This window comes from Mirounga leonina, unplaced genomic scaffold (genome assembly GCF_011800145.1).
Source record: "Mirounga leonina isolate KUSES-001 unplaced genomic scaffold, KU_Mleo_1.0 Mir_54, whole genome shotgun sequence".
In the NCBI taxonomy this organism is placed as follows: domain Eukaryota; kingdom Metazoa; phylum Chordata; class Mammalia; order Carnivora; family Phocidae; genus Mirounga; species Mirounga leonina.
The window spans coordinates 277,595-301,644 of record NW_023270812.1 but is presented as its reverse complement, the minus strand read 5'-3'; the positions used below and the strand labels follow the sequence as shown (position 1 = coordinate 301,644).

Sequence of the window (24,050 nt, the reverse complement as noted above, 5' to 3'; positions counted from 1 at the left end):
ACGCATTCTTCTGTTGTTGGATGCTACAGAAATTTCAGTTAGGTCAAGTTGGGGTTATTCAAGTCTTCTTTGTGAGTTCCTACTTGTTCTATTAAGAGAAGGGTATTGAAATCTCCAGTTCTAACTGCGGGCTTGTCTGTCTCCTTGCAGTTCTATCCGTTTTTCTTTCATCTATTTTGAAGCACTGTTGTTAGTTGCATAAACATTTAGGACGGTTATGTCTTTGTGATAAATTGGTTCCTCTGTCCTTATGAAATGATCTCCATGATCCCTGGTGATATTCTTTCCTCTAAAATCTACCTTGATAGTATAGCCATTCCAGCTTTCTTTTGATTAATGTTAGAGTGATAAAGTTTTTCATCCTTTTTATTTGTGTCTTTATATTTAAAGTGGATTTCTTGTAGGCAGCATATAACTGGGTCTTGCTTTTTTCTCATCAATCTGATCATCTCTGCCTTCTGTATTAGTTTTCTATTGTTGCTGTAAAAAATTACCACAAATGCAATAGCTTAAAATGACACAAATTTATTCTTTTATAGTTCTGGGGATGAGACGTCTAAAATGAAGGTCAGTAGGGCTCTATTGCCTTTTTCAGCTTCTGGAGGCCACCTGCATTTATTAGTCCCTGAACCTCTTGCTTCTATATCTACTATTGACTTTAATCCTTCTGCCTCACTCTTATTAAGGTCTGTGTGATTGATTATGTTGGGTCCACCCAGATAATCTAGGATAATCTCCCCATCTTGTGATCTTTAATTTAATCACATCTGCAATGTCCTTTTTACCATGTAAGGTAATATAGTCACAGGGATTAGGATGTGGACATCTTTGTGGGGCTAGTATTCAGCCTGCTGCAATTTTTATCTATAACTCTGTTTTACTATTTTAGTAATTTATTGATGGTATATGGTTGTACATCTTTAACATATCCCAATTTACCTTCAAGTAATAAAATACCACTTTATATATATCATACAAATCTTACAATAGTGTATTTGTATTTCTCCTTGCAGGCCTTTGTACTGTTGTCATACATTGTACTTCTCCATACGTTGTAAAGTTCACAAGACAATGTTATTTTTGTTTTAAAAGTCAATTCTATATTAAAGATTTCAATACAGTTGACTTTTGAACAGTGTGGTGGTTAGGGGTGCTAACTCCCACATACTTGAAAATCCATGTATAACTTTGGACTCCCCAGAAACTTAACTACTAAAGTCTACTGTTAACTAGAAGCCTTACCAATAACCAATCAATTAATGCATACTTTGTATGTTACTTGTGTTATGTGCTGTATTCTTATAATAAAGTAAGCTAGAGAAAGGAAATGTTATTAAGAAAATCATAAGAAGGGCACCTGGATGGTTCAGTCAGTTAGGCATCTGACTCTTGGTTTCAGCTCCGGTCCTGATCTCAGCATGGAGTCTGCTTGTCCCTCTCCCTCTGATCCTCCCCCTGTGTGCACACACGCTCTCTCTCTCAAAATCTTCAAAAAAAAAAAAAAAAACATAAGGAAGAGAGAATATATTTACAGTACTGTAAGAAATCTGCATATAAGTGGACTGACCAGTGCTGTCAAACCCTGTTGTTAAAGGGTCAACTATAATAAGAAACAATGTTACGTATTTACCCATTTGGTTACCATTTTTTTTTGTATTAAGTAGATTCCATGCCCAGCATGGAGCCCAACCCCAGGCTTGAACTCACGACCCTGAGATCAAGACCTGAGCTGAAATCAACAGTTGGACGCTCAACCAACTGAGCCACCCAGATGCCCCCCATATGGTTCCTATTTTGAGTGCTCCCTCATCCATATTTCCACTTATTATTATTTTCTTCCTACCTGAAATACTTTCTTTAGCATTTTTTGTAACTGTGGATCTGTCGATGACAGAACTTTCAGTGTTTGTATGTCTAAAAAAGTGTTTTATTTTGCCTTTGTGTTTGAAAAACATACTGGCAGTTTATTTTCTTTCAGTAGTCGAAAAATATTGCTCCGCTGTCTTCTCATTTCATTGTTTCTGACAAGAAATCTGTTGTCATTCTTATCTTTGCCCCTCTGCCTTTTTTCTCTGGCTTCTTTTAAGATTCACTCTCTATCACTCGTTTTGAGCAATTTCATGATGAGTGCACCTTGCTGTCCTTTTCTTCATGTTTCTTTTGTGTGGGGCTCCTTGAGCTTCATGGATCTGCAGGTTTTCCTGCATTTCCTGCTGTCCAGCATCTGAAAACTGTTGTTCATCTATTTTGTCCATTTTTATCTGTTTAAACCAGAAGAGACTACCTGGTCTTTTATACTCCATCTTAGAGTAAGAAGCTCTAGGATTCTTCTTAATTATTATGTGCTTATTTCATGGAATTGTGGAGACAGTAAGTCATGATTATTGTTAGTATCACCTCTGGGTTTTATAATAGGTAAACTGATTATTTCTACTTGACAGGCAGGATAGAAAGCTCACAGGATTGGTGTCAGATCTCAGAAACAGCACATACTAGTTTTGTGATCTTGAGCTTGCAATTGAACCACTTTTAGCTTCAGCTTTCTCATCTGCAGCATGGGAATAATAGCTATCATTTGTGATCCTTGCGAGGATAGATGGAAATTTATGTAAAGAGATTGGCAGGTAAAGAGCCTGGCATATTGCCAGTATTCAGTAAATGGTTGCTATTATAGTGATGCCCCTTCTCTGTCATCTTATAAATGGATATATAAATAATTTAGTCATCCTGACAAAAGGAACTGTTTTTCAACAGAGATAATAAAACTTGTAAATTCTTTCATCTCTAGCAAATTTTACAAAAGATTGCCTGACTTTCTGCTGTGACATGATTACATACTTCACCCATGACTTACTTGATATAGCTACAGCTGTAGTTAATCAAAACTCAGCAAATAAGTAAAAGGTGGCCTACAGCCAAAATGATTTCCTAGTCCATTAGAAATTAAAAGTACAGAGATCAATGCTAGAGGCAGACCCACTGACAACAGCAAGAAGTAACAGTGATTACTGTGGCAGAAAAGCTATAAAAAGCAAACATAAAAACTAAAAAAAAAAAAAAAATTGCTCAGTAGTAAGGGATCATAACCATTGAAGCCATTACTCTACAGGCAACAGTGACCCTGGTCATCAAGAAAAGGGTGAAACTGGGTTCACTGTTCTCAACTTAAGGAAGAGAATTGTGTGATATTGTAGGAAGGATTCTATCTATAAGTTCTTTTTTTTTTCTTTTCACAAGTTTTTTATTGAACTACAATTAACATAGTTTTGTATTAGTTTCAGGTGGACAGTATAATCAGCAATTCTATACATTTCCCAGTGCTCATCAAGATAATGTACTCTTAATTCTCTTTATCTGTTTCACCTCTTCCCCCACCCAGCTCCCCTCTGCAATGACTAGTTCTCTATATTTAAGATTCTGATTCTTCTGTTTTTCTCTTTTCTGTTTGTTTTGTTCTTTAAATTCCACATATAAGTGAAATCATATGGTATTTGTCTTTCTCTGCCTGACTTATTTTACTTAGCATTATATCCCCTAGGTCCATCTGTGTTGCTGCAAATGTGAAGATTTCATTCTTTTTTATGCCTGAGTAATATTTCATATATATACACCACATCTTCTTTATCCATTCACCTATCCATGGACACATGGGCTGCTTCCATATCTTTTCTATTGTAAATAATGCTGGAGGAAACAAGGAGGTGCATATATCTTTTCAAATTAGTGTTTTAATTTTTTGGAGGTAAATACCCAGTAGTGGAATTACTGGATTTTATGGTAATTGTATTTTTAATATTTGAGGAACTGTTTTCCACAGTGGCTATACCAATTTGCATTCCCACCAACAGTACACAGGATTCCTTTTTCTCCACATCCTCACCAACACCTGTTATTTCTTGTGTTTTTTATTTTATCCATTCTGATGGGTATAAAGTGATATATCACTGGTTTTGATGTGCCTTTCTCTGATTAGTGATGTTGAGCATCTTTTCATGTCTGTTGACCATCTATATGTCTTCTTTGGAAAATGTTTACTGAGGTCCTTTGCCTATTTTTTAATATAATTTGTTTTTCTTGGTGTTGAGTTGTAGAAGTTCCTTATATATTTTGGATATTATGTTTGGTTGATGTTTTCTTTCACTCTGCAAAAGCTCTTTATTTTGGTTAGTCCCAGTAGTTTAATTTTGCTTCTGTTTCCCTTGCCTGAGGAGATGTATCTAGAAAAAATGTTTTTATGGCCAGTGTCAAAGGAATTACTGCCTATGTTTTCTTCTAGGGGTTTTGCGGTTTCAAGTCTCACATTTAGATTTTAATTCATTTTAAGTTTATTTTTATGTATGATGTAAGAAAGTGGTAGAGTTTCGTTCTTTTGCATGTAGCTGTCAGTTTTCCAGCACCATTTGTTGAAGAGACCATCTTTTTCCCCATGATATATTCTTGCCTCCTTTGTCAAAGATTAATTGACCAAAGAAGCATGGTTTTATTTCTGGGCTCTCTATTCTGCTCCATTAATCTCTGTGCCTGTTTTGTTTTTTGTGGGTTTTTTTGCCAGCACCATACTATTTTGATTACTATAACTTTGCAGTATATCTGGAAATCTGGGATTGTGTTACCTCCAGCTTTGTTCTTTTTCAAGTTTGCTTTGGTTATTTGCAGTCTTTTGTGGTTCAGTATAAATTTTAGGGTAATTTGTACTAGTTCTGTGAAAAATGTTGGTATTTTGATAGGGATTGCATTGAACCTGGAGATTGCTTTGGGTAGTATGGACATTTTAGCAATGTTGACTCTTCCTTTCCACTTGTGTCATCTTCAGTTTTTTTCATCAGTGTTTTCATAGTTTTCGGAGTATGGGTCTTTCACCTCCTTGGTTAAGTTTATTCCTAGGCATTTTGTTATTTTGGGTGCAATTATAAATGGGATTGTTTCCTTAATTTTTCTTTCTGCTGCTTCATTGTTATTCATTAAAAAATCATTCACCTTGATCAACTGGGATTTATTCCAGGAATGCAGGGGTGGTTCGGTATTCGCTAATCAATGTGATACATGACATTAATAAGAGAAAGTATAAAAAATGAACATATGATCCTAGATGCAGAAAAAGCATTTGACAAAGAACAACATCCATTCATGATAAAAAGTCAACAAAATAGGTTTAGAGGGAACATACCTCGACATGATATTATGAAAAACCCACAGCTAATGTCATACTCAATAGTGGAAAACTGAGAGCTTTTCCTCTAAGATCAGGAACAAGACAAGTATGTCCATTCTCCCCATTTTTATTTGTTACATTACTGGAAGTCGTAGCCATAGCAACTGGACAAGAAAAAGATAGGACACGATACTACGTAAGTTTCTTTTTAAGAAATGTTAACCACTGGTTGAATAGAAAGTTTACTAAATCAAATCTCTAAATCCTTGATGAGGCTGAGTAAATTTTTCTGCTATACGTGTTTGGGTCCTGTTTAAAAAACAAAACAAGTTGACTTTTTGAAATCATGCTGTAATCTTCACCTTAAAGAAAAGTCTATTATAACATTGTCTTAAATTCTTTTGAATAATAGCATTAGTCTTTTTTATGTGTTCTTTAGAAGAATACAAATTTTGTCTTTCACCTATCATGTTCTGTATTACAGATTCTTTCTCATATAGTTTGCCTAACACTTTTGCACAGCACTTCAACAATGTTTGGGTTCCTACTATGTAGCAAGTCAGGAAGAAGGTAATATCACCAGGCTGTGTAATTAATGCTTTAGCTCACTGTACAGTGCTGGTTGCCATGAGCCCCTCATGATGAGAAGGTGGCATGAAACATACAAAATGACCAGTCAATATAGTTCTTTGTTCTCAAGGAATTTCTAGTTGTGTCTAAGTTCTAAGAGTTGAATAAATTATTTCCTCATCAGATTAGATCACCAACAAATTACCTAGGTGGACCATAGTAACTTGCCCCCTGTGGAAAAGCCATCTCGAAGACCTTGACTTAGAAGAGAGAGTTTTTTTAAATCACCAAATGAAGAATTCTCCTGCATTTGTTTCCTCATTTTTATTAAAGGCATTCGCCATTATTTTGTTCCCTGTATCCCTTAAAACTTAATGCTACAAAAAAACTATTTTCTCTCTTGGGGATTTAGTATAATTATTTCCAGTAGAGACTAAGAATTCTGTAATTCAGTATATAAATTGTGAGTTAACACCTCTAGGATTTATATACATGCTTCTCCTTTTCATGGTTTGGTTTTCTGTTTCTTCTTTTACAGCCTTAGCTAATGAATGCCTTTTACTCTAAGCTGACTTAAATCTCATTTTGGAAGGATATAGGATTGAAAACTAAAATAAAAATGATAGAACAATTTAAGAGTGTCTGTAAAAATACTCATTTGGCTGTAATCAAGTGCTTGCATTCATAGTAGGCTGTGCCTTTGAGCACATTATGAGCTAACACCATCAGGGTTTTAAAGTGTAATGTAGCAGTGTTCTTGAAGGGCTATAACAGTGATCTTTCCCACCTCTCCACCATCCCCCAAATATTGTCAGGATAATGAAAACATTTTCTCTATTAGTGATTGGTTAGAAAGTGTTCATGTGTCATTGCTGAATATCATTAGGTGTTTAAATGGCTGTTGTCTGTAATTATACTATAATTTCAGTTTGTATAGTGTTTTTTTTCCCCCCATAATTGTTTCAAGGACTTCACTTAAAGCTGTGGTCACCAGTATTCATTCCTTCTGCAGTGGGGAGTCTGAAAGGGGAAGATCAAGCTACAGAGTGGTCTTAAAAGATGTACCTTTTAAAGAAGGGGAGGATTTGCTTTGTCATTGACTGAGACTTAAGCCTGAAGGGGCATCCAAAAGAAATAGGATAGAAATGCAACTTTAAATCTAGGAAAGGAAGGTTAATGTGTGTTATATCAGTTTTCTGGTATGCAGCTATATGTGTCATTGTAGAAAAAAATGAACATTTCAAACGTGGTTATCAGAGCATGTGTATTAATGCCAAAGAGCCAAGTTTACATTGTTTTGTTGTAGTCTTAATTACTAATTACTTTATTACTTTCTATATATTGATATCATGAAGCATAAGCTTTTAGTTCTTCTGCCTCTCTGTTTTTGGTATGCTAATTTGTTTTAATTATGTGAAGCATAATTATAGAAAAAAACAAATTCTTCATTGATAGTAAATGCTATCAATAAATACAGTTTTTATATAGTAAGAGCCTGTCCCACAGAGAGCTAGCTCCTTTTTTATTCATAGTGTATTGAGGATATTATGTTTTTGATGATTTATTGTCTGGAACTCATCAGATTAAGTTTTAGCAAATCTTGGTAATTTAAAATAATCCATAAGTACATTAATATCAGAAGTACGCAGTTATTTTTGGTAAACTGCCATGATGAAACATACCAAACTAGATGATTCCCAAATTGAAAATGTTAAGCTTCTTACCAGTATAAGCATTTGAGCTCTGAATTTCTGAAATGTTACTTATATAATTCTACCTGATTTATCAGTGAAATAAATCTTTGCAAGTTTCTTGACCTTACAGATTTTGGGACCCTCAAATCTCGGTCTGGGAGGGGAAGTTTCCAGTTTTATAGTTGGTCATTCACTTATAAAAAATGTGAAGCACCTACTGTGTGCTGTTGTAGCTGCAGATACTACCCTTAAGGAGCATATGCTATTACATGGGAAAGAAGCCTCTCTGTACACAGTCGCAATATAGTATGTTATAAATGCTGTAAAGAAGCATATGCGAGGCACAGCATTAACCCAAAGGCAGGAGTAATCTACAAACTGGGTGCCTTGGTCCAGGGTCTCCTCTCTGGCTTCTGTGATGTTTCTTTCATCCTTCCTATCAGTTGCCAGAATTAGGCAAGGGAAGGGTTAGTAGAGAGAATCAGCTTTAACTGAGCTAGAGAAGTAAGGGGTGCTCAGGGCAGAAGTTCCCTGATTTGGAGCCAAGGGTGTCTGAGCTCCTTGAGGTGAGACTTGATGTGGAAAGAGGGTCACCTCTTCCTTAAAATCTACATTAGCAGGGATGTTTGTTCTCATCGATTGCATTCACTCCTGCATTTTAAACTTTGTAAGCGTCAGGGACTGCATCTGGGTTGGGATTTGGGGGTTTTTTGTTGTTGTTGTTGTTGTTTTAAGCCAAGGACTTTAAGAATAAGTTTTGTGTTGGGTACAGGAGCCCTTAAAGCAATACAAATATATAGATGGCTTAGCTTCAAGGCTCTTTTCAGATGGGTGCCAACACTTTAGTACTGTGAGAGCATTTCTTAAGGTATGGTGCTAAGGTGGATAAAATGAAGAAAAATAAGAAAGAAAAGGGTACTTCCCCCCGCCTTTTTTTTTCCTTTTATACTTAGACTAAAGCAAGAGGAATGAAAACAAGTGGTTGGAAAGTAGAAATAGGCTGGAAGGTAGCTCTTGGTAAAACATGCAGGATAGTTAATTCATTAGGTTGAAAGTGCCTGTGGATCAAGAAATAGTAAGATTAGGAATGTCAGGGGAGTGTCTCAGGGTGCCACATGTAGCTTGGCAATGACAAATGACTTTCTACTTGGTTTGAATCTACTGGTAGATTAGGTTATAGCTCTTGATAATATGTAAAATTCTTTGTATGTATTTAGGCTATAAAGATTTAATGAATTAAGTTCATCTTTATGATTTATTCCCAAATAGTTCTCAATATTATAATGTCCTTAGTCTATAATTTAAAAACACTGGAAATAGAGGGGTGCCTGAGTCGCTCAGTCGGTTAAGCCTTCCACTCAGCTCATAATCTCCAGGTCCTAGGATGGAGCTCTGAGTCAGGCTCCCTGCTGTTTCTCTCTCTCCCTCCCTCTGCCCCTACTCCCTGCTCATTCTCTCTCTCTCTCAAATAAAAATCTTTAAAAAAAAAAAAAAAAAACCTTGCAGATAGGAGTTGAGTTTTTGCTAAATCTGTACAGAAATGCAAGTTATTCTGGGGGTCAGAATTATGTTAATATATCATTTGTGAAATCATAAGCTATTGCTCTACTATAATCTGTTACCATCACGTGTCATTCATATGTGTTAGAAATGAAACACCATGATTGTCTATTACAGTAGACACGGTGTACTCATAGTTCATTAGTGATCACTCTTAGTCTCTGCCTTTTCATACTGATTTAATGATGCACAGATCTGAAGTAAAAAATAGAGAGAGAGAGAGAGAGAGAGTGTGTGTGTGTGTGTTTCACTATCCTCTAAAGTATGAGCTCGTTTTATTGACCTTTTTGTAAATTAGATGCTTTCTGATGCAGCACCTGGAAAACTGAGAATTGTCCATGGAGATGTATTGACATTTAAGATAGAAAGGGCTTTTCCAGGAAGTCTTAAAAGACAGTGGGAGGATGGTAAGTGATTTTGGGTTGTTTTCTTATTTTCTTTTATTATTTATAGTACAAATATTTATGTTGTTATATGTTACAAATGTTATTATACATTTATATTAAATATTACCAGAACAGAATTAAATAGGTGGTATGCATTGTAATTTTTTCTACTTTTTTCCAAAGTAATAAATCTAATTCCTTTTTTTAAATTCTAATTTACTTGTCTCATGTTTTTTAAATGTTCAGAATTCTCTTCAAATAAACTTGCTATTTTTATGATACCATATAAGGATGGGATAAACTATGAACTGTTAACTTTTTCCAAATGGTGAAAAAAAATGTTTTCGTAAACCACGCCCCATCTAATTTCCACGGTCTCCCATTCAGTGACCAGCCAAGGCACTCTTCATCTGTAGACTGTTTATTGGGTACCTGCTGTGTGCCAGCTCGTTGGGACACATAGATAGGTAAGGTGTATTACTTGCCTGTGAAACCCTTCGGAGCAGATGCAGGTGCTGCTGTGCGCCTCCATCTAACTGCCTCCTGTCTCCGGCCTCTCCACGGCCAGGCTTCTTCAGAGAGGTCGGCACTGCCTGTCCCCACCTTCCAACATGCCATTCTCTTCAAAGCACACTGACTCCAGGTTTCCAGCCTTGCCCCAGCCATGCTGGAGTCACACTGACCTCCTAATTTCCTCTTCAAACCTTATCTGACTGAGCTCTCAGGCATTTATGTGACTGTTGCCTACTCTCTTCCAAAAGTTATCTCTGCTCCTGCCTTCCCTGATACCAGGTTCTCCTATTCTTCCTTTTACATTGTGTGAGCTTTCTCTAGCTATTCTTTGCTGGTGGTTATTTTTCCACCCACCTCTTAGATGTTGTTCCTGAGATTTTTCTTTTTTGAGCATCTTCCTTGTGCTGCAGATTGGCCTGAAGGACCCTGCTCCCGTGGTTTCACTGACCATGTGTATATTGCAGACACTTCTGTCTGTATATGCAGCCAGTATCCCCTTCCTGGTCATCTGACCCTCTGACAGCATCATCTGGGTGCAGGTACTTTGACCATATCATGTCCAGATCAAATTGTCTTTTTCCTCAAACCAAGTCTTTTTCATATTTTTCCTAAGCTAAAAAACCTAAGGACTTTGAGCACTAATTAAGGTAGAATTTTTTTCTTAATAATTCAAAGCTGATTGTGAGAAAACATTGCTTTTGAAGAATAAATGGACTGAAAAATACTTAGCCATATCTTTTTATATATTTTTGTTTGATACTATTAGTATCCAGTTTGATTTAACTCTTAGCTAAAATTGTATTCAGAATCCATTAATAAAATCGTTATAGGTTGTTTTTTCTCCTGCTTACCAGATCCTCCAAATGTACATATTATTGGAAATCTGCCTTTTAATGTATCAACTCCGCTGATTATCAAGTGGCTTGAAAATGTTTCTTGTAGAGGTGGACCTTTTGTTTATGGCAGAACCCAGATGACGTTGACTTTTCAAAAGGAAGTGGCAGAGGTGAGTTTTAACTTTTTTTGGCTATTTTATCACATGATCAAATTCCAGAACACAATAATACTGCATTTTTGTCACAGACTATGTTTTCTAAGTTAATACTCCCATTACACACACAGACCAACAACACTCAACCAAAAGTTAAACATGTAATGATGATGACAGGCGTAACTGCTCTAAGCTCTCCATGGAGAACATGAATGATGTGCCGCCAGCCAAAAAGGCAGTGTAGTCCATGCAGGGACTCAATAGGGCCATAGAACAATTAGAGACAGATAAAACCTATGGGATATTGGTGATACAGGAATACATAAGGATTGGCATGTGATATGTTGAGATTGATATATTGAACTTAATAAGTTCATATCAATGAGAAAAAGATGTAACTAATGATAGTGAAAGAATGTAGTAATCGATTTGGAGAGAGGGAAGGGGGTTGGTGTCTCCTTATGCCGTACGTAGGCTTTCCCTTAATCCCCTCCTTCAGCTGCGCCTGCTATGCCTGCATTCCCATGACAGGAGTGTTCCAGGTTCACTCTCTAGAAAATAATCCTACAGGGTAGGCAGGGGCAGTTTGTGAGCTGCAGAGGTTTAATGAGGGGATCTGCAGACTGTTAAGTGTTTTGTTTTGTTTTTTTTTTAAGATTTTTATTTATTTATTTGAGAGAGAGCCCAAGAGGGGGTAGGGTCAGAGGGAGAAGCAGACTCCCTGCTGAGCAGGGAGCCCGACGTGGGACTCAATCCCAGGACTCCGGGATCATGACCTGAGCCGAAGGCAGTCGCTTAACCAACTGAGCCACCCAGGCACCCGACTGTTAAGTGTTTTTTAAAAATTTTTATTATGACCTACAAATACAGAAGACTATATGATGTATTTGTGTGGCTTAAGAAGAATACCCAAGTCCCCGCCACTCGAGTCAGTAGTTATAGTCCCAACATCTTTGACACCCCCTTGTATGCTCATTGTGATGTGATCGTGTCTCCTATTCTCCAGATGCTATGAAGGTAATCAGTACCATGAATTTGGGACTTATTATTCCCTGCTTAGTTTATCCCATAGATTCTTAGCTGTATAATTAATATACTTTAGTTTTCTCCATTTTTGAACTTATGCAAATGGATTCATATAGCATGTATTCTTTTTATCCTGATTCGCTCATGCTGCTCATAGCTGTAGTTTATTTGTGTAGCTAGATACTACCCACTCTTTGACTAACTCATAATTTATATGTCCATTGCCCTGTTTTAGAACTCTGAATTAGTTTTAGTGTTTGTTATTACAAACAAAACTGTCATGAAGATTCTTCTATTTATGTCAGCTAGAGCACACAGGCAAGCTTTCCTTGGAGTATATATCCAGAAGTGGCAGTGCTTGATCATAAGTTCTGCAAATCTTCACTTTTGCTAGATAATGCTAAATTGTTCTCTGAAGTCATTATGCCTGTTTATATTCCCACCAAATGTGTGTAAGTTCATTTTGCCCCATGTCCTGGCTAGTACTTGCAGTTGCCAGTTGTGTGTTTTGGTTCATCAGAGCTGGATAGTGTGTCATTATGGTTTTATTTTGTCTTTTGCTGATTTTTTAATCAGATTGAGCACCATTTTGCATATTTATTGACCTTTTAGATAACCTCTTTTTTTGTGAAGTGCTTGCCCTTTGTCCATTTTTCTGTTGGATTGCTTGTCTTTTTCTCATTGATTTTGAGGAGTTCTAACATTTTTCATACTTGTCTTTTATTAAATGTATTGCAGATTTCTTCTACTCTGCATGTTATTGTCTTTACAGTGTCTTTTGAAGAGCACATTTTTTTTGTTTTTTATTTGTTTGTTTCAAAGATTTTATTTATATGAGAGAGAGCACGCTAGAGAGAGAGAGAGCACGAGAGAGGGTACAAGCAAGAACAGCAGGGAGGGGCAGAGGGAGAAGCAGACTCCCGTCCTCGGGCTCAGGCTCCATGTGAGGCTTGATCCCAGGACCCTGGCAGAGGATTAACCAACTGAGCCACACAGGTGCCCTGAAGAGCAGATGTTTTTAATTGTAAATTTATGGTTAGTGCTTTTTGTGTCTTATTGAAAAACTCCTTTTGTATCCTGATATCATGAAGATACTCTTCTGTGTTATCTTCTAGAAGTTTTATTGTTTCATCTTTCACGTTTACATCTGTAATCCACTTGGGATTGATTTTTGTGTGTGGTTGAAAAAGAAGCCAGTTTTACTGTTTTTAATATATGATCCCAAGGAACCTAGCACCAGTTATTGGAAAGTGTTTTTCACTGACCTCTATCAACACCTCTAATGTAATGACAAAGCCTATATAAGCATTGGTCTGATTGGAGACACCAAGAAGAAAGATTGTGTGAAATCTAGGAAATAGAAGGCCCAGTACAGAAGATAGAGCATGGAATCCTCAGAAGAACATTCAATTCACATCAAAGCAGAGCAAGAATTTGGTAAAATATCTATCATGTTTGTATATACTGAAAGAATAGTGACATAAGTTAGGGAGAGTGTAGGATTGAATTAGTGATAAATGAACAGAAAATTAAGTACAGTAGGGATTGAAGCAAAGTATATCACTGTTAGAGGAGTAAAAATATTATTGGGAAACCTATAACTGTTTATTTTGGAAACCTAAGGAAAAAAGAGGGACCTATATAAAAATAATCACAAAACTTCACTGAGAGTCTCAACAGATCACTTAAGTCAAGAGAAATAGAGCCCTGGAAGAAAAAATGAGTGTTATAAAGATGCTTCATTTTTTCCAAATTATGTTTTTTCAATAACCTCTTGAAATGTAGTGAAGTTCCCAGGATCATCTTGAGGAGTGGGCCTGCAAGAATGGATAAGAAATTTCGAAAAAGAAGAGTGACGAAAGAAGGCTTGCCTATGAGATGTTGAAATGTATTATAAAGCTCTAATAATTGAAGCACTGTGACTCGTGAGACCAGAGGGATGGCTGCGTCCGAAGGCTCAGGTTCAGGCAACTTCATATTTGATAGCGATCGGATCATACATCAGCAGAAACAGAAAAAAAAATTATTTTACAGATGCTTGGGTATTTGGCTAACTCCCATGAAACCATTTAATAATTCACCGTACATAAAAATTAAAGGTAACTCACCATCGTAAAATTCCAGCTCTGCTGCTGCCGTTGTCGCCGCGGCCCATCACAAAGGCTCCCACTTGAAGCGCGAGCAGCTCTGGAGGTACTTGAAGTCGGGGGTGCTGGACACGCTGGCCAAGAAGGTATTGTGGTAGCCTTATATGAAGAACCAGGGAAACCTAATAGTGCTTTAGACTTTTTAAAGCATCAGTTAGAAGCTGCTAACCCAGAAAATCCAGATACAGAGCTGCTTCACCTAGAATTAGCAGAAATGAAAGAGAAATATAAAGCTATTGTAGAAGAAAATAAAAAACTGAACACAAAGCTTGCTCAGTATAAACCACCTGAGGAGGGGAGGTGTACTGAACGGGATTCTTCTCCGTTGAAAAGACACTGAAAAAGTGGTTTTATATGACTTGAATAGTTTGTATACTATATAATCTTTTATGAACAGATGCTCTCAATATATTGACATATCTTGATATATTGAATTTACCTGCATCACACTTTATTCTAAACACATTTACTTAGAAGCACCAATAATAATATAAAAAAAAAATTCCAGTTACTGTGTCTTCAAATTCATTGCTCTTTTCTGCAGTGTCTAACCCGTTGTTAATTTTACTTAATTTATTTTTCATTTCAGGTATTTTATTTTTACTTCTAGAAGTTCCATTTGGGTCTTATATTTTCCCTTACCTCATTATGTTCATGCTTTCCTTGGCATCTTTGTGCATATGTGTAATATTTATAATAGCTGTTTGAAGGTCTTTGACTATTAATTTCACTACCTCTGTTATTTCTGTACTATTTTACTGTTTGTTCCCCCCCCCCCCCACCCCCCACCCCCCTTCCTATGGGTCCTGTTTTTTTCTGCTTCTTTGCAAGCCTGGCAATTTTTGACAAGATACTAGATTTTTGTGAGGTTTTGTTTCGTTTTAATCCTGTTGAGGGCTGGATCTTGTATTGGGTTGAGTGGTGGGTTTTACTCTGGCACATAGAGATAAGTCACTTGTAGATTGGTTTGAAGCTTGCTTTTAAGCTTTGTTATGACAGGTTCTTAGCAGCCTTTAATCTGAGGCTAATTAAGCCCCGCGACTAAGTCACCTTTCTGAGGAATGCATTCAGTGCCCTGTGTATTTCAAGAGTTCTTCACTTGGCTGTTGGGAGTGCAAACTATTTCTAGTCCTCTCTGAGCTCCATTTTGTCATATTTTCTGATAGTACTTTCTCCAGCCTCCCAATCTCATGCACTTACAGATCAGTTCTCAGCCAAAGACTTGAAAGGATCCCTCTGAATATCTCAGGAACTCTCTCTCACTTCCTCCCTCCCATTCCCCTGTCTCTCTCTCTCTCTCTGTGTTTCCATATCCAATAGTCTTTCTCACAAATTCTGGCTGCCTTGGCCTCCCAGAGCTCTGGCCTCTGTCTTCTCACATCGAGGAGACCTCTGGGCTCTTTATACTCCTGCCTGTGCTGCAGTCTGAGTATGGCTTCCAGGCTGCAAACTAGGCAGTCATAATGCTCACCTTGTTTTTTATTTGCCTGTGTGGTAATGATAATAATGATAATATCAGCTATTACTTATGGAATGCCTACTAATAGCCACTTTACATGTTTTTTTATTTAAGCCTCATAGCCACCTAATGAAATAGGTATTTTTTAACTGACGTTGACACACAATGTTACCTTAGTTTCATGTGTACAACATAGTGATTCAACAGCTCTATATGTTATGCTACGTTCACCCCAGATATAACTACTATCTCTTATTATACAATGCTATTATAGTTACCACTAATTATATTCCCCATGCTGTACCTTTCATCCTTGTGGCTTACTAGCTTTTGATAGAAAAGAATACTGAGGGGCACCTGGGTGGCTCAGTTGGTTAAGTGTCTGACTCTTGATTTCAGCTCAGGTCATGATCTCAGAGTTGTGAGATTGAGCCCCGCGTCTGGCTCCACACTGGGTGTGGAATCTGCTTAAGATTCTCACTCTCCCTTTCCTTCTGCCCTTCTACCCCCCCCCTTAAAAAAAAATAATACTGAAGCTCAGGGATTTTAATTATTAATTTTGTTCATCTTTTCAAAGAACCAGCTCTTGGTTTCATTGATCATTTCTACGGTTTTTATTAGTCTCCGTTTCATTTATTTCTGCTCTGATCTTCATTACTTCCTTCTTTCTGCTAGTTATGGGCTTTGTTCTTCTTTTTCTAGCTCCTTTAAGTATAAGGTTAAGTATATGAGATTTTTCTTATTTCTTGAGGTAGGCCTGTTTCTCTATAAACTTTCCTTTGGAACTGCTTTTGCTGCATGCCAGAGATTTTGGGATGTTGTATTTCCATTTTCATTTGTCTCAGGTATTTTTTTTATTTTCTCTTTGATTTCTTTATTGACCCATTGGTTGTTGAATAGTATTTTTTTTTTTTTTTAGCCTTCACAGGTTTGTATTTTTTCGTGGGTTTTGTTTTGTTTTGTTTTGTTTTTAAGATTTTATTTGAGAGAGCGGAAGCACAAACAGCGGCGGGGTGGGGCAGAGGGAGAGAGAGGATCTCAAGCAGACTTCTCCCTGAGCATGAAGCCTGACATGGGGCTTGATCTCACAACCCTGAGACCATGAGTTGAGCCAAAATCAAGAGTTGGACCCTTAACCAACTGAGCCACCCCAGCACCCCTCCAGTTTTTGGTTTTTTTTTATTGTAATTAATTTTTTGTCTCCTATCATTGTGCTTGGAAACTGCTTGATAGGATTTCAATCTTAAATTTATTGAGACTTGTTTTGTGGATCCACAAGTGATCTGTCTTGGAGACTGTTCTATGTGCACTTGAAAAGAATGTGTATTCTGCTGTTTTTAGATGGAATGTTCTTTGTATATCTGTTAAGTGCATTTGGTCTAATGTATCATCCAGAGCCACTGTTTTCTTGTTGATTTTCTGTTTGGGTGAAATATCAATTTTGATATAAGAGAGGTATTAAAGTCCCCTGCTATTATTGTATTACATTTTGTCCCTTTGTGTCTTTTAATATTTGCTCTATATATTTATATGCTTAGGTGCTACTATGTTGGGTGCATAGATATTTACAGTTGTTCAACCTTGTTGGAATGGATCCCTCCGTTACTAACACCCTTCTTTGTCTTTTGTTAGTCTTTGTTTTAAAGTCTGTTTTGTCCAATGTTAAGTACTGCTACCCAACTTTTTTTCTTTCACTTTCATTTGATGGAATATCTTCTATTCCTTCACTTTAAGTCTGTCTTTAGGTCTGAAATGATTCTCTTGTAGGCAGCATATAAATGGGTCTTATTTTTCTGTCTGTCACCTGGTGTCTTTTGATTGGAGAATTTAGTCCATTCACATTTAAAGTAATTATTGATAGGTATGTACTTATTGTGATTTTATTCCTTGTTTTCTGGGTTTTTTTCTAGTTCTCTCTTTCTTGCCCTCTTCCCTTCTTATTTGATGACTTTCTTCAGTGTAGATCTTTTATTCCTTTTTTCTTGATTTTTTTGTGTATCATTTGTTTTGAGATATATATATGTATGTATGTATATATCAAAAGAGGTTGATATATAACAACCTATGTATATAATCATCTACTTAAGTTGATGGTTGCTTAAGTTTGAACATATTCTAAAAGCATTACTATTTTATCCCCTGCCCATGTTTTATGTATTCAATGTCATATTTTATATCTTTTTATGTTGTGTATTCCTAATTATTATAGCTATAGTTGATTTGATTACTTTTGTCTTAACCTTCATACTAGCTTTATAAAAGGGATTGATCTACCTTTAATGTATAATATTTGCTTTTTCAGTGAAATTTTTTATTTTATGGTTTTCTTCTTGTTATGGTATTTTCTTTTCTGCTTAAAGAATTCCCTTTAAGGGGCGCCTGGGTGGCTCAGTTGGTTGGGCATCTGCCTTCAGCTCGGGTCATGATCTCAGGGTCTGGGATCAAGCCCCGCATCGGGCTCCCTGCTCAGTGGGGAGTCTGCTTCTCACTCTCACTCTCCCTCTGTTCTCTCTCTCTCTCTCAAATAAATAAATAAAATCTTAAAATTAAAAAAAAGCATCAGCTATTTGAAAAAAAAAAAAGAATTCCCTTTAATATTTCTTGCAAGGCTGGTTTAGTGGTAATGAACTCTAACGTTTGTTTGGGGAACTCTTTATCTCACCTTCAATTCTGAATGATAATCTTTCTTGCTGGGTAGAGATTCTTGGTTGTAGGGTTTTTTTCTTTCAGCACTTCGAACATATCATGTCTTCTGGCCTTCAAATTTTCTGCTGAAAAATCAGCTCTTATGGATGTTTCCTTGTGCATAACTAGTTGCTTTTCTCTTACTGCTTTTAAGATTCTCTCTTTGTCTTTAATTTTTGAGATTTTTAATAATGTGTCTCCTTGTGCACCTCTTTGGGTTCATCTTGTTCAGAGGTATCTGTGCTTCCTGGACCTGGGTTTTCTTTCCCAGATTAGGTAATTTTTCAGTTATTATTTCCTAAAATTAAGTTTTCTTCCCCTTTCTCTCTTTTTGTGGTATCCCTTATGGTATGCTTGATGTTGTCCCAAAGGTCTCTTAACCTGTCCTCATTTTTTCCATTCTTTTTTCTCTTTGCTGTTCAGCTTGAATGATTTCCATTACCCTATCCTCCTGATCACTGATCTCTTTTTTTGCATCCTCTAATCTGCTGTTGATTCCCTCTGTTGTATTTTTCATTTTGGTTAATGTATTCTTCAGCTCTGATTTGTTCTTTTTTTATATTTTCTATCTCTTTGTTGAAATCCCCTCTGAATTCATCCACTCCTCTCCCAAGTTTGATGAGCATCTTTATAATCATTACTTTGAACTCTTAATTTAGGTAGATTGCTTATCTCTTTTTCATTTAGCTCTTTTCTGAGATTTTGTCTTGTCCTTTTGTTTGGAAGCCATTCCTCTGTCTGCTCATTTTGTCTGTCTGTATTTGTTTCTGTATAAATTAGGTAGGTCAGCATTGACTCCTGGCGTTGAAGGCTTGGCCTTATATGGAAGGTGTGCTGTGGGGCCTAGAAACATGGTCACCGGAACCAGGTGCTTTAGGGGTATCCCCTGCGTTGGTTGTGTGCACCCTTCTGCTGTGACTGGGCCATGATTCCAGCAGGTACACTAGCGGGCAGGGATGCCCCCTGCCCACTTTCCCAGTAGGAGTTGCTTTTAGGGGCAACAGTCTCCACTGAGGCTATCTGCTAGGTGTGCGGGACAGGAGCCAAGGAATGTCTGCCAGGAAGGTGGGTTTGGCAAGACAGGTCTGCAGGGGAATTCTGGGTTAGGGCAAGCAGTGCTAGCAAGGTATATGGATAGTGTCAGACTGGTGCCCACCAGCATCAGATGTCTAGGCTGAAGGAGGGCAAGAAGAATAGTGCCTGCCAGCATTTCTATTCTTGGATAAAGTTCTTTTAGAACCCTGCCCTTTTGGCGTGCTCCCTAAAACTAGTCAGTAAATTTCCTTCATGTATGGCCCAGGCACCCTTCAAACTGTTGCCTCTGTGTGGGTCTCAGAACAAGTGAGATCGTGTGTGATCCCTTTAAGTATGGAGTCTGTTTCCTCTAGCTCTCCAATTCTCCTGAAGTTAAGCCCAGCTGATTTTCAAAAACAAGTTATGGGAGCTTATCTTCCTGTGCAGATCCCCAGGGTAGGGGGTGCTTGGTATGGGGCTATAACCTCTCACTTTTCAGGAAGGACCTTTGCATCTGTGATATCCCCTCCCACATTTGGGTCTCAGTTCCAGGGTTTGGTTCCTGGCCTGGACACGTCTTTGTCCCTTTTTCCCTTCTTGATGTGGCTTTGTCTTTATACTTACAGCTAAGAGCTGTTCTGCAAGTCTTCAGGTCATTCTTAAGGAGAATTCCTCTATATGTAGCTGCAGCTGTGGTGTGTGATGGGAGGAGGTGAGCTCAGGATCCTTCTACTTTGCCATACTATTACCTTCTGCCTGTCTGAAGATATTTTTGGTTGTCACAACTGGGGGGTGCTTTTGGTGTCTAGTGGATAGAGGTTGGGGATGCTGGTAAACATCCTTCAGTAAGCAAGATAGCCCCTCACAGCAGAAAATTACTCCACATTTACCAGCCCAAAATGTCAGTAATGCCAAGGATAGGAAACTTTGCTTTAGAGTATTTTAGCCATAAAATCTTTTTCTTAAGTAGTCTTAGAATTTTCCATCACAAAAATGTAGGATCCTTTTGTGTTTGTTAGGAACACTACATCATTGCCACTTTCCCAGGATCAGTGTCATTTCCTGCTCATGAATTTGTTAACTCTCTTCTGTATGTTTGAGTTGAGCCTATATTAATAGTTTTGTTTCCTCAGCCTTTTGATTTGTCCTTGGTCTTTTATATTTCTCAGATAACATGATTATTATGGTATTTCTGTTCTTGAGTAACACAATAGAGATGCAAAACACTATGTACTCTAATTCTTTTGGGGGGAAATGCAAAGGAACAGAGGCTTAAGAGGTGGAGTAATATTTTCAGTGACTCAGTACCAGTTGTTATTAATAATAGTGTTGCTTTAACTCCACCATATGCAATTCTTTTTCTTTAACAAAAAAAAAATGTTGATTTTAGTTAAATTCTAGTATGAATATTGAGAAGAGTTTATATTGAGTCTATGATTTATGGAGTGCTTTATAAGTTAACACTGGTCTTCTGACCAGTTTTCACATTTTGCAAGTGAAAGTTTCAACGGGAGACTATATAGCAGCATTTTCTTATATAACTTTTGTTTGCTCTTGACACTGTCAGATCTGTAATTTTATATTCCACAGGTAGCACTTTTAAACATTCACTTCGCTTGGCTTTGTGAGTTACAGAACAGAAGTAAATGAACGCAGTCTTCTTCCCTTCTCTCTAGGTCTTCAGGGTCTAAATAGAAAAATTCAGCTCACACACATTAAAGAACATATAGACAGTATAAAGTTACAGCTCATAAAATAGAATCAGATTATGCAGCAGTAAATGAGACCTTAACAAATCTCATTTAACCTCATTTTATAGATGATGAAACTGAGGCTCAGAGTAGTTTAATGTCTTCCAGAAGGTCATGGAGCTAGTTACAGGGAAAGCTGAACTTGAAAGCAGGTCGTATGTTTTCTGCTGAAGTCCTGATGTTCATGTTCTCCATGTGACTGGACCTGTGGTCTTTCTTTCTGGGTCCAGGATTAACCTGTTTATGTCCTCCCATCTTCAGGGGACCCTGGGTATTTAATGGTCACATCAGTAACAGGGAGGGAGGGAGTCACCTCACCAGTAATTATATAGTTTTCATTGTCCCTGATATTTGGCTGTGTAGCTTCTCAAGAATAAGCCTAATTTTTCTACTTGTACTTAAAATCATTTTAGATGAATAAGGAAGAAACACTGTCCTTGTGGAGTCTTTGACCCCTTGTTTTTCTTTTACTCAGAATGCTTTTAAAATTTCAAGGGTTAGAGGTTTCCTTTTACTGAAAAATTAACTGGTTTGGTTTCCTGGCCTTTTGTTGTTTGTTAAAATCCTCTATCTTATAATGGAGTTTGAATTTTCTTAGCTTTACATATAACCTATCTATCACAGAAATATTAACTTATGTTTGAATGGTTGATTGACCATTTAACTCTTATGCTAGTTTTAAATGAAGGCCTTTGCAGAGCTTTCTGCTCTGTGGCTTGAATTATTCCATAACGAATTCAGGACAGGTATGTGTGTGCTGCTTTCTTCTAAATTCAGATATCCGATTTAACACTTTCATCTCCACAGCCTAGGTGTATTTGCTGTAAAGTTTGGATGGGTCAGGCTTCCCTGGCAGGAGTGAATGCCTAGCGCTCTAAGTGAAATATACTTAAACAGGTCTTTATGCCCAGAGTGTTTACCCTGCCTGCCTCCCTTGTTTACTTTTGGGTTAAAGTGATTTTTAAAATTTCGTTGAATTCATCAGTGAAAACACCTTTGACATGTAAAATAAAATGTTGGGAGAGAATTCAGCATGAAATAATGTTCAAGTGTAGACTTTGTTTTTTGTTTTACATTTTAATCTTGTGGTTATGTGCATGCTGGATTTCAGTTTGACACAGGTGCTTTGAAGTTTGCCAGTTGTATAGTGCACTTTGAAGGTTTTACTCTCATGCCAGTGGTACAGTTAAGCTCCAAAAGAAATTTATGAGGAGCTAGAAATATTTTTTACCATTTGATTCATAAGCTTATTCTTTAAATATGTGCTTCCCGTGTTTGTTTTGATATTTGTTTGAGAATATATACGTCTCTTGGTTTTACAGTTTAGTAAGGAAGACTTTACTTGATCATTTATACTAAAGCAACTCATCACTTGTCCTGAACTCAGCCTCCCAATAACTTCAGATGTCTAAATATAGACAAGAGGCAGGTAATTTGAAAAGAGGGATGAGGTAGAGGGATGGCTTCTGAGTAACAAAATAGATGCTACAAAATCTACAACTTTGCCCATAGGAAATTTTCTGAGCATCTCAGTTTAAAACCTATTTTTTTTTTTTTAAGATTTTATTTATTTATTTGACAGAGAGAGACACAGCGAGAGAGGGAACACCAGCAGGGGGAGTGGGAGAGGGAGAAGCAGGCTTCCCGCAGAGCAGGGAGCCCGATGCGGGGCTCGATCCCAGGACCCTGGGATCATGACCTGAGCCGAAGGCAGACGCTTAACGGCTGAGCCACCCAGGCGCCCCTAAAACCTATTTTTTTAATCTTACTTAAGGCAAAGCTCTTATAAGCCAAATTATGTGGTTTGTAATGTTGACCCTGTATCATTTACAAGAGGTTTAGAATACCCAGTGAACTCTAAGAACATGAGAAGCAGGATACATTTTTTAAAAATCAGTGCACCTAATTTTTTTAATTCAATTTTGACATATTGCCATATTTTTCATGTCTTTTTTTAAGAAATAAAATATTGTAGATAGGCTTGGTACCCTCTTCTATCCCCTTTCTTTCTCTCCTATGAGTATACTCTCTTAAAATTGATATTCATCATTCCCAGGCATTGATAGATATATATACACACACACAGAGGAAGCCATAAGAAATAATGTTTTGGAGTTTTTATATAAATGGAATCATACTCTACATATTTTCTGCCCCTTCATTATTTTCTATTTGGGGCTCTATGTTGGTAACACCATTTACTTATTCCTGTCAATGGCCTTTATGTTTTTCTACCTTTTTTGAAGCTCTGCATGTACAATGTTACAGTTAACATTCTTACACAGTATTTCCTCATGTAAGTATATAAACTGTTCCCTAGAATATATTCCTAAAGGTAGACTTAAAGGGTTAGGAGGGTGCACTCAACTTCAGCTTTCCTGTATTTATTGCCAAATTGCAGTCTAAAGTGCTTGTACTAGTTGCCCTTCTCACTAGCAGTAAATGGGAGTTCCTCTGGCTCCATATATTCACCAATTCTAGGTTCTGCCAGGTTCTTTTTTGTTGTTTAAATTTTGTTCATTTCACGGATATGAAATTGTATCTCATTAGAGTTTAAATTTGTATGTCCCTCATTTGTAATGTGGTTGAGCATAGTTTATGGTTATGGTTCATTTGGGTGCTCTTACATTTCTTACCATATTTTCTGTTGTTTATTTTTTGGCAATTAATGTGTAGGAGTTTCTTCGATGTTCTGAACACTAATCCTTTGTCAGGAGTTCCAAATATCTTCTCTCAGTCTGTGACTTACGTTTGTACTGTTTTTATTATACAGAAGTTTTAAATTTTAATAGAGCAAAATATCAGTCTTTTATGGCTTCCACTTTTGCATCTTTAAGAAATTTTTCCCTACCATGGGGTCATAATACTTATTTCTTTTATTATGTTAATCACCATACATTACATCATTAGTTTTTGATGTAGTGTTCCATGATTCATTGTTCAATTCATTGTTCAATACGTGCCCTCCTTAATACCCAACACCGGGCTAACCCATCCCCCCACCCCCCTCCCCTCTAAAACCCTCAGTTTGTTTCTCAGAGTCCACAGTCTCTCATGGTTCATCTCCCCCCCCCCCCTCCGATTTCCCCCTCTTCATTTTTC

At 37.2% G+C, this 24,050-nt stretch overlaps 1 protein-coding gene and 1 pseudogene across 1 annotated transcript in view; both read left to right on the top strand.

The window, feature by feature from the left end:
* Positions 1 to 24,050, top strand: part of LOC118001782 (mitochondrial dimethyladenosine transferase 1-like) — a 67,207-nt gene that overhangs the window by 10,810 nt on the left and 32,347 nt on the right. Inside the window, exons 3-4 of the mRNA XM_034991928.1 lie at positions 9,275 to 9,383; positions 10,730 to 10,881. Coding sequence (XP_034847819.1) covers positions 9,275 to 9,383; positions 10,730 to 10,881 — 261 coding nt within the window. The remainder of the gene's footprint in view (positions 1 to 9,274; positions 9,384 to 10,729; positions 10,882 to 24,050) is intronic.
* On the top strand, positions 13,278 to 14,807 carry LOC118001858 (annotated as a pseudogene).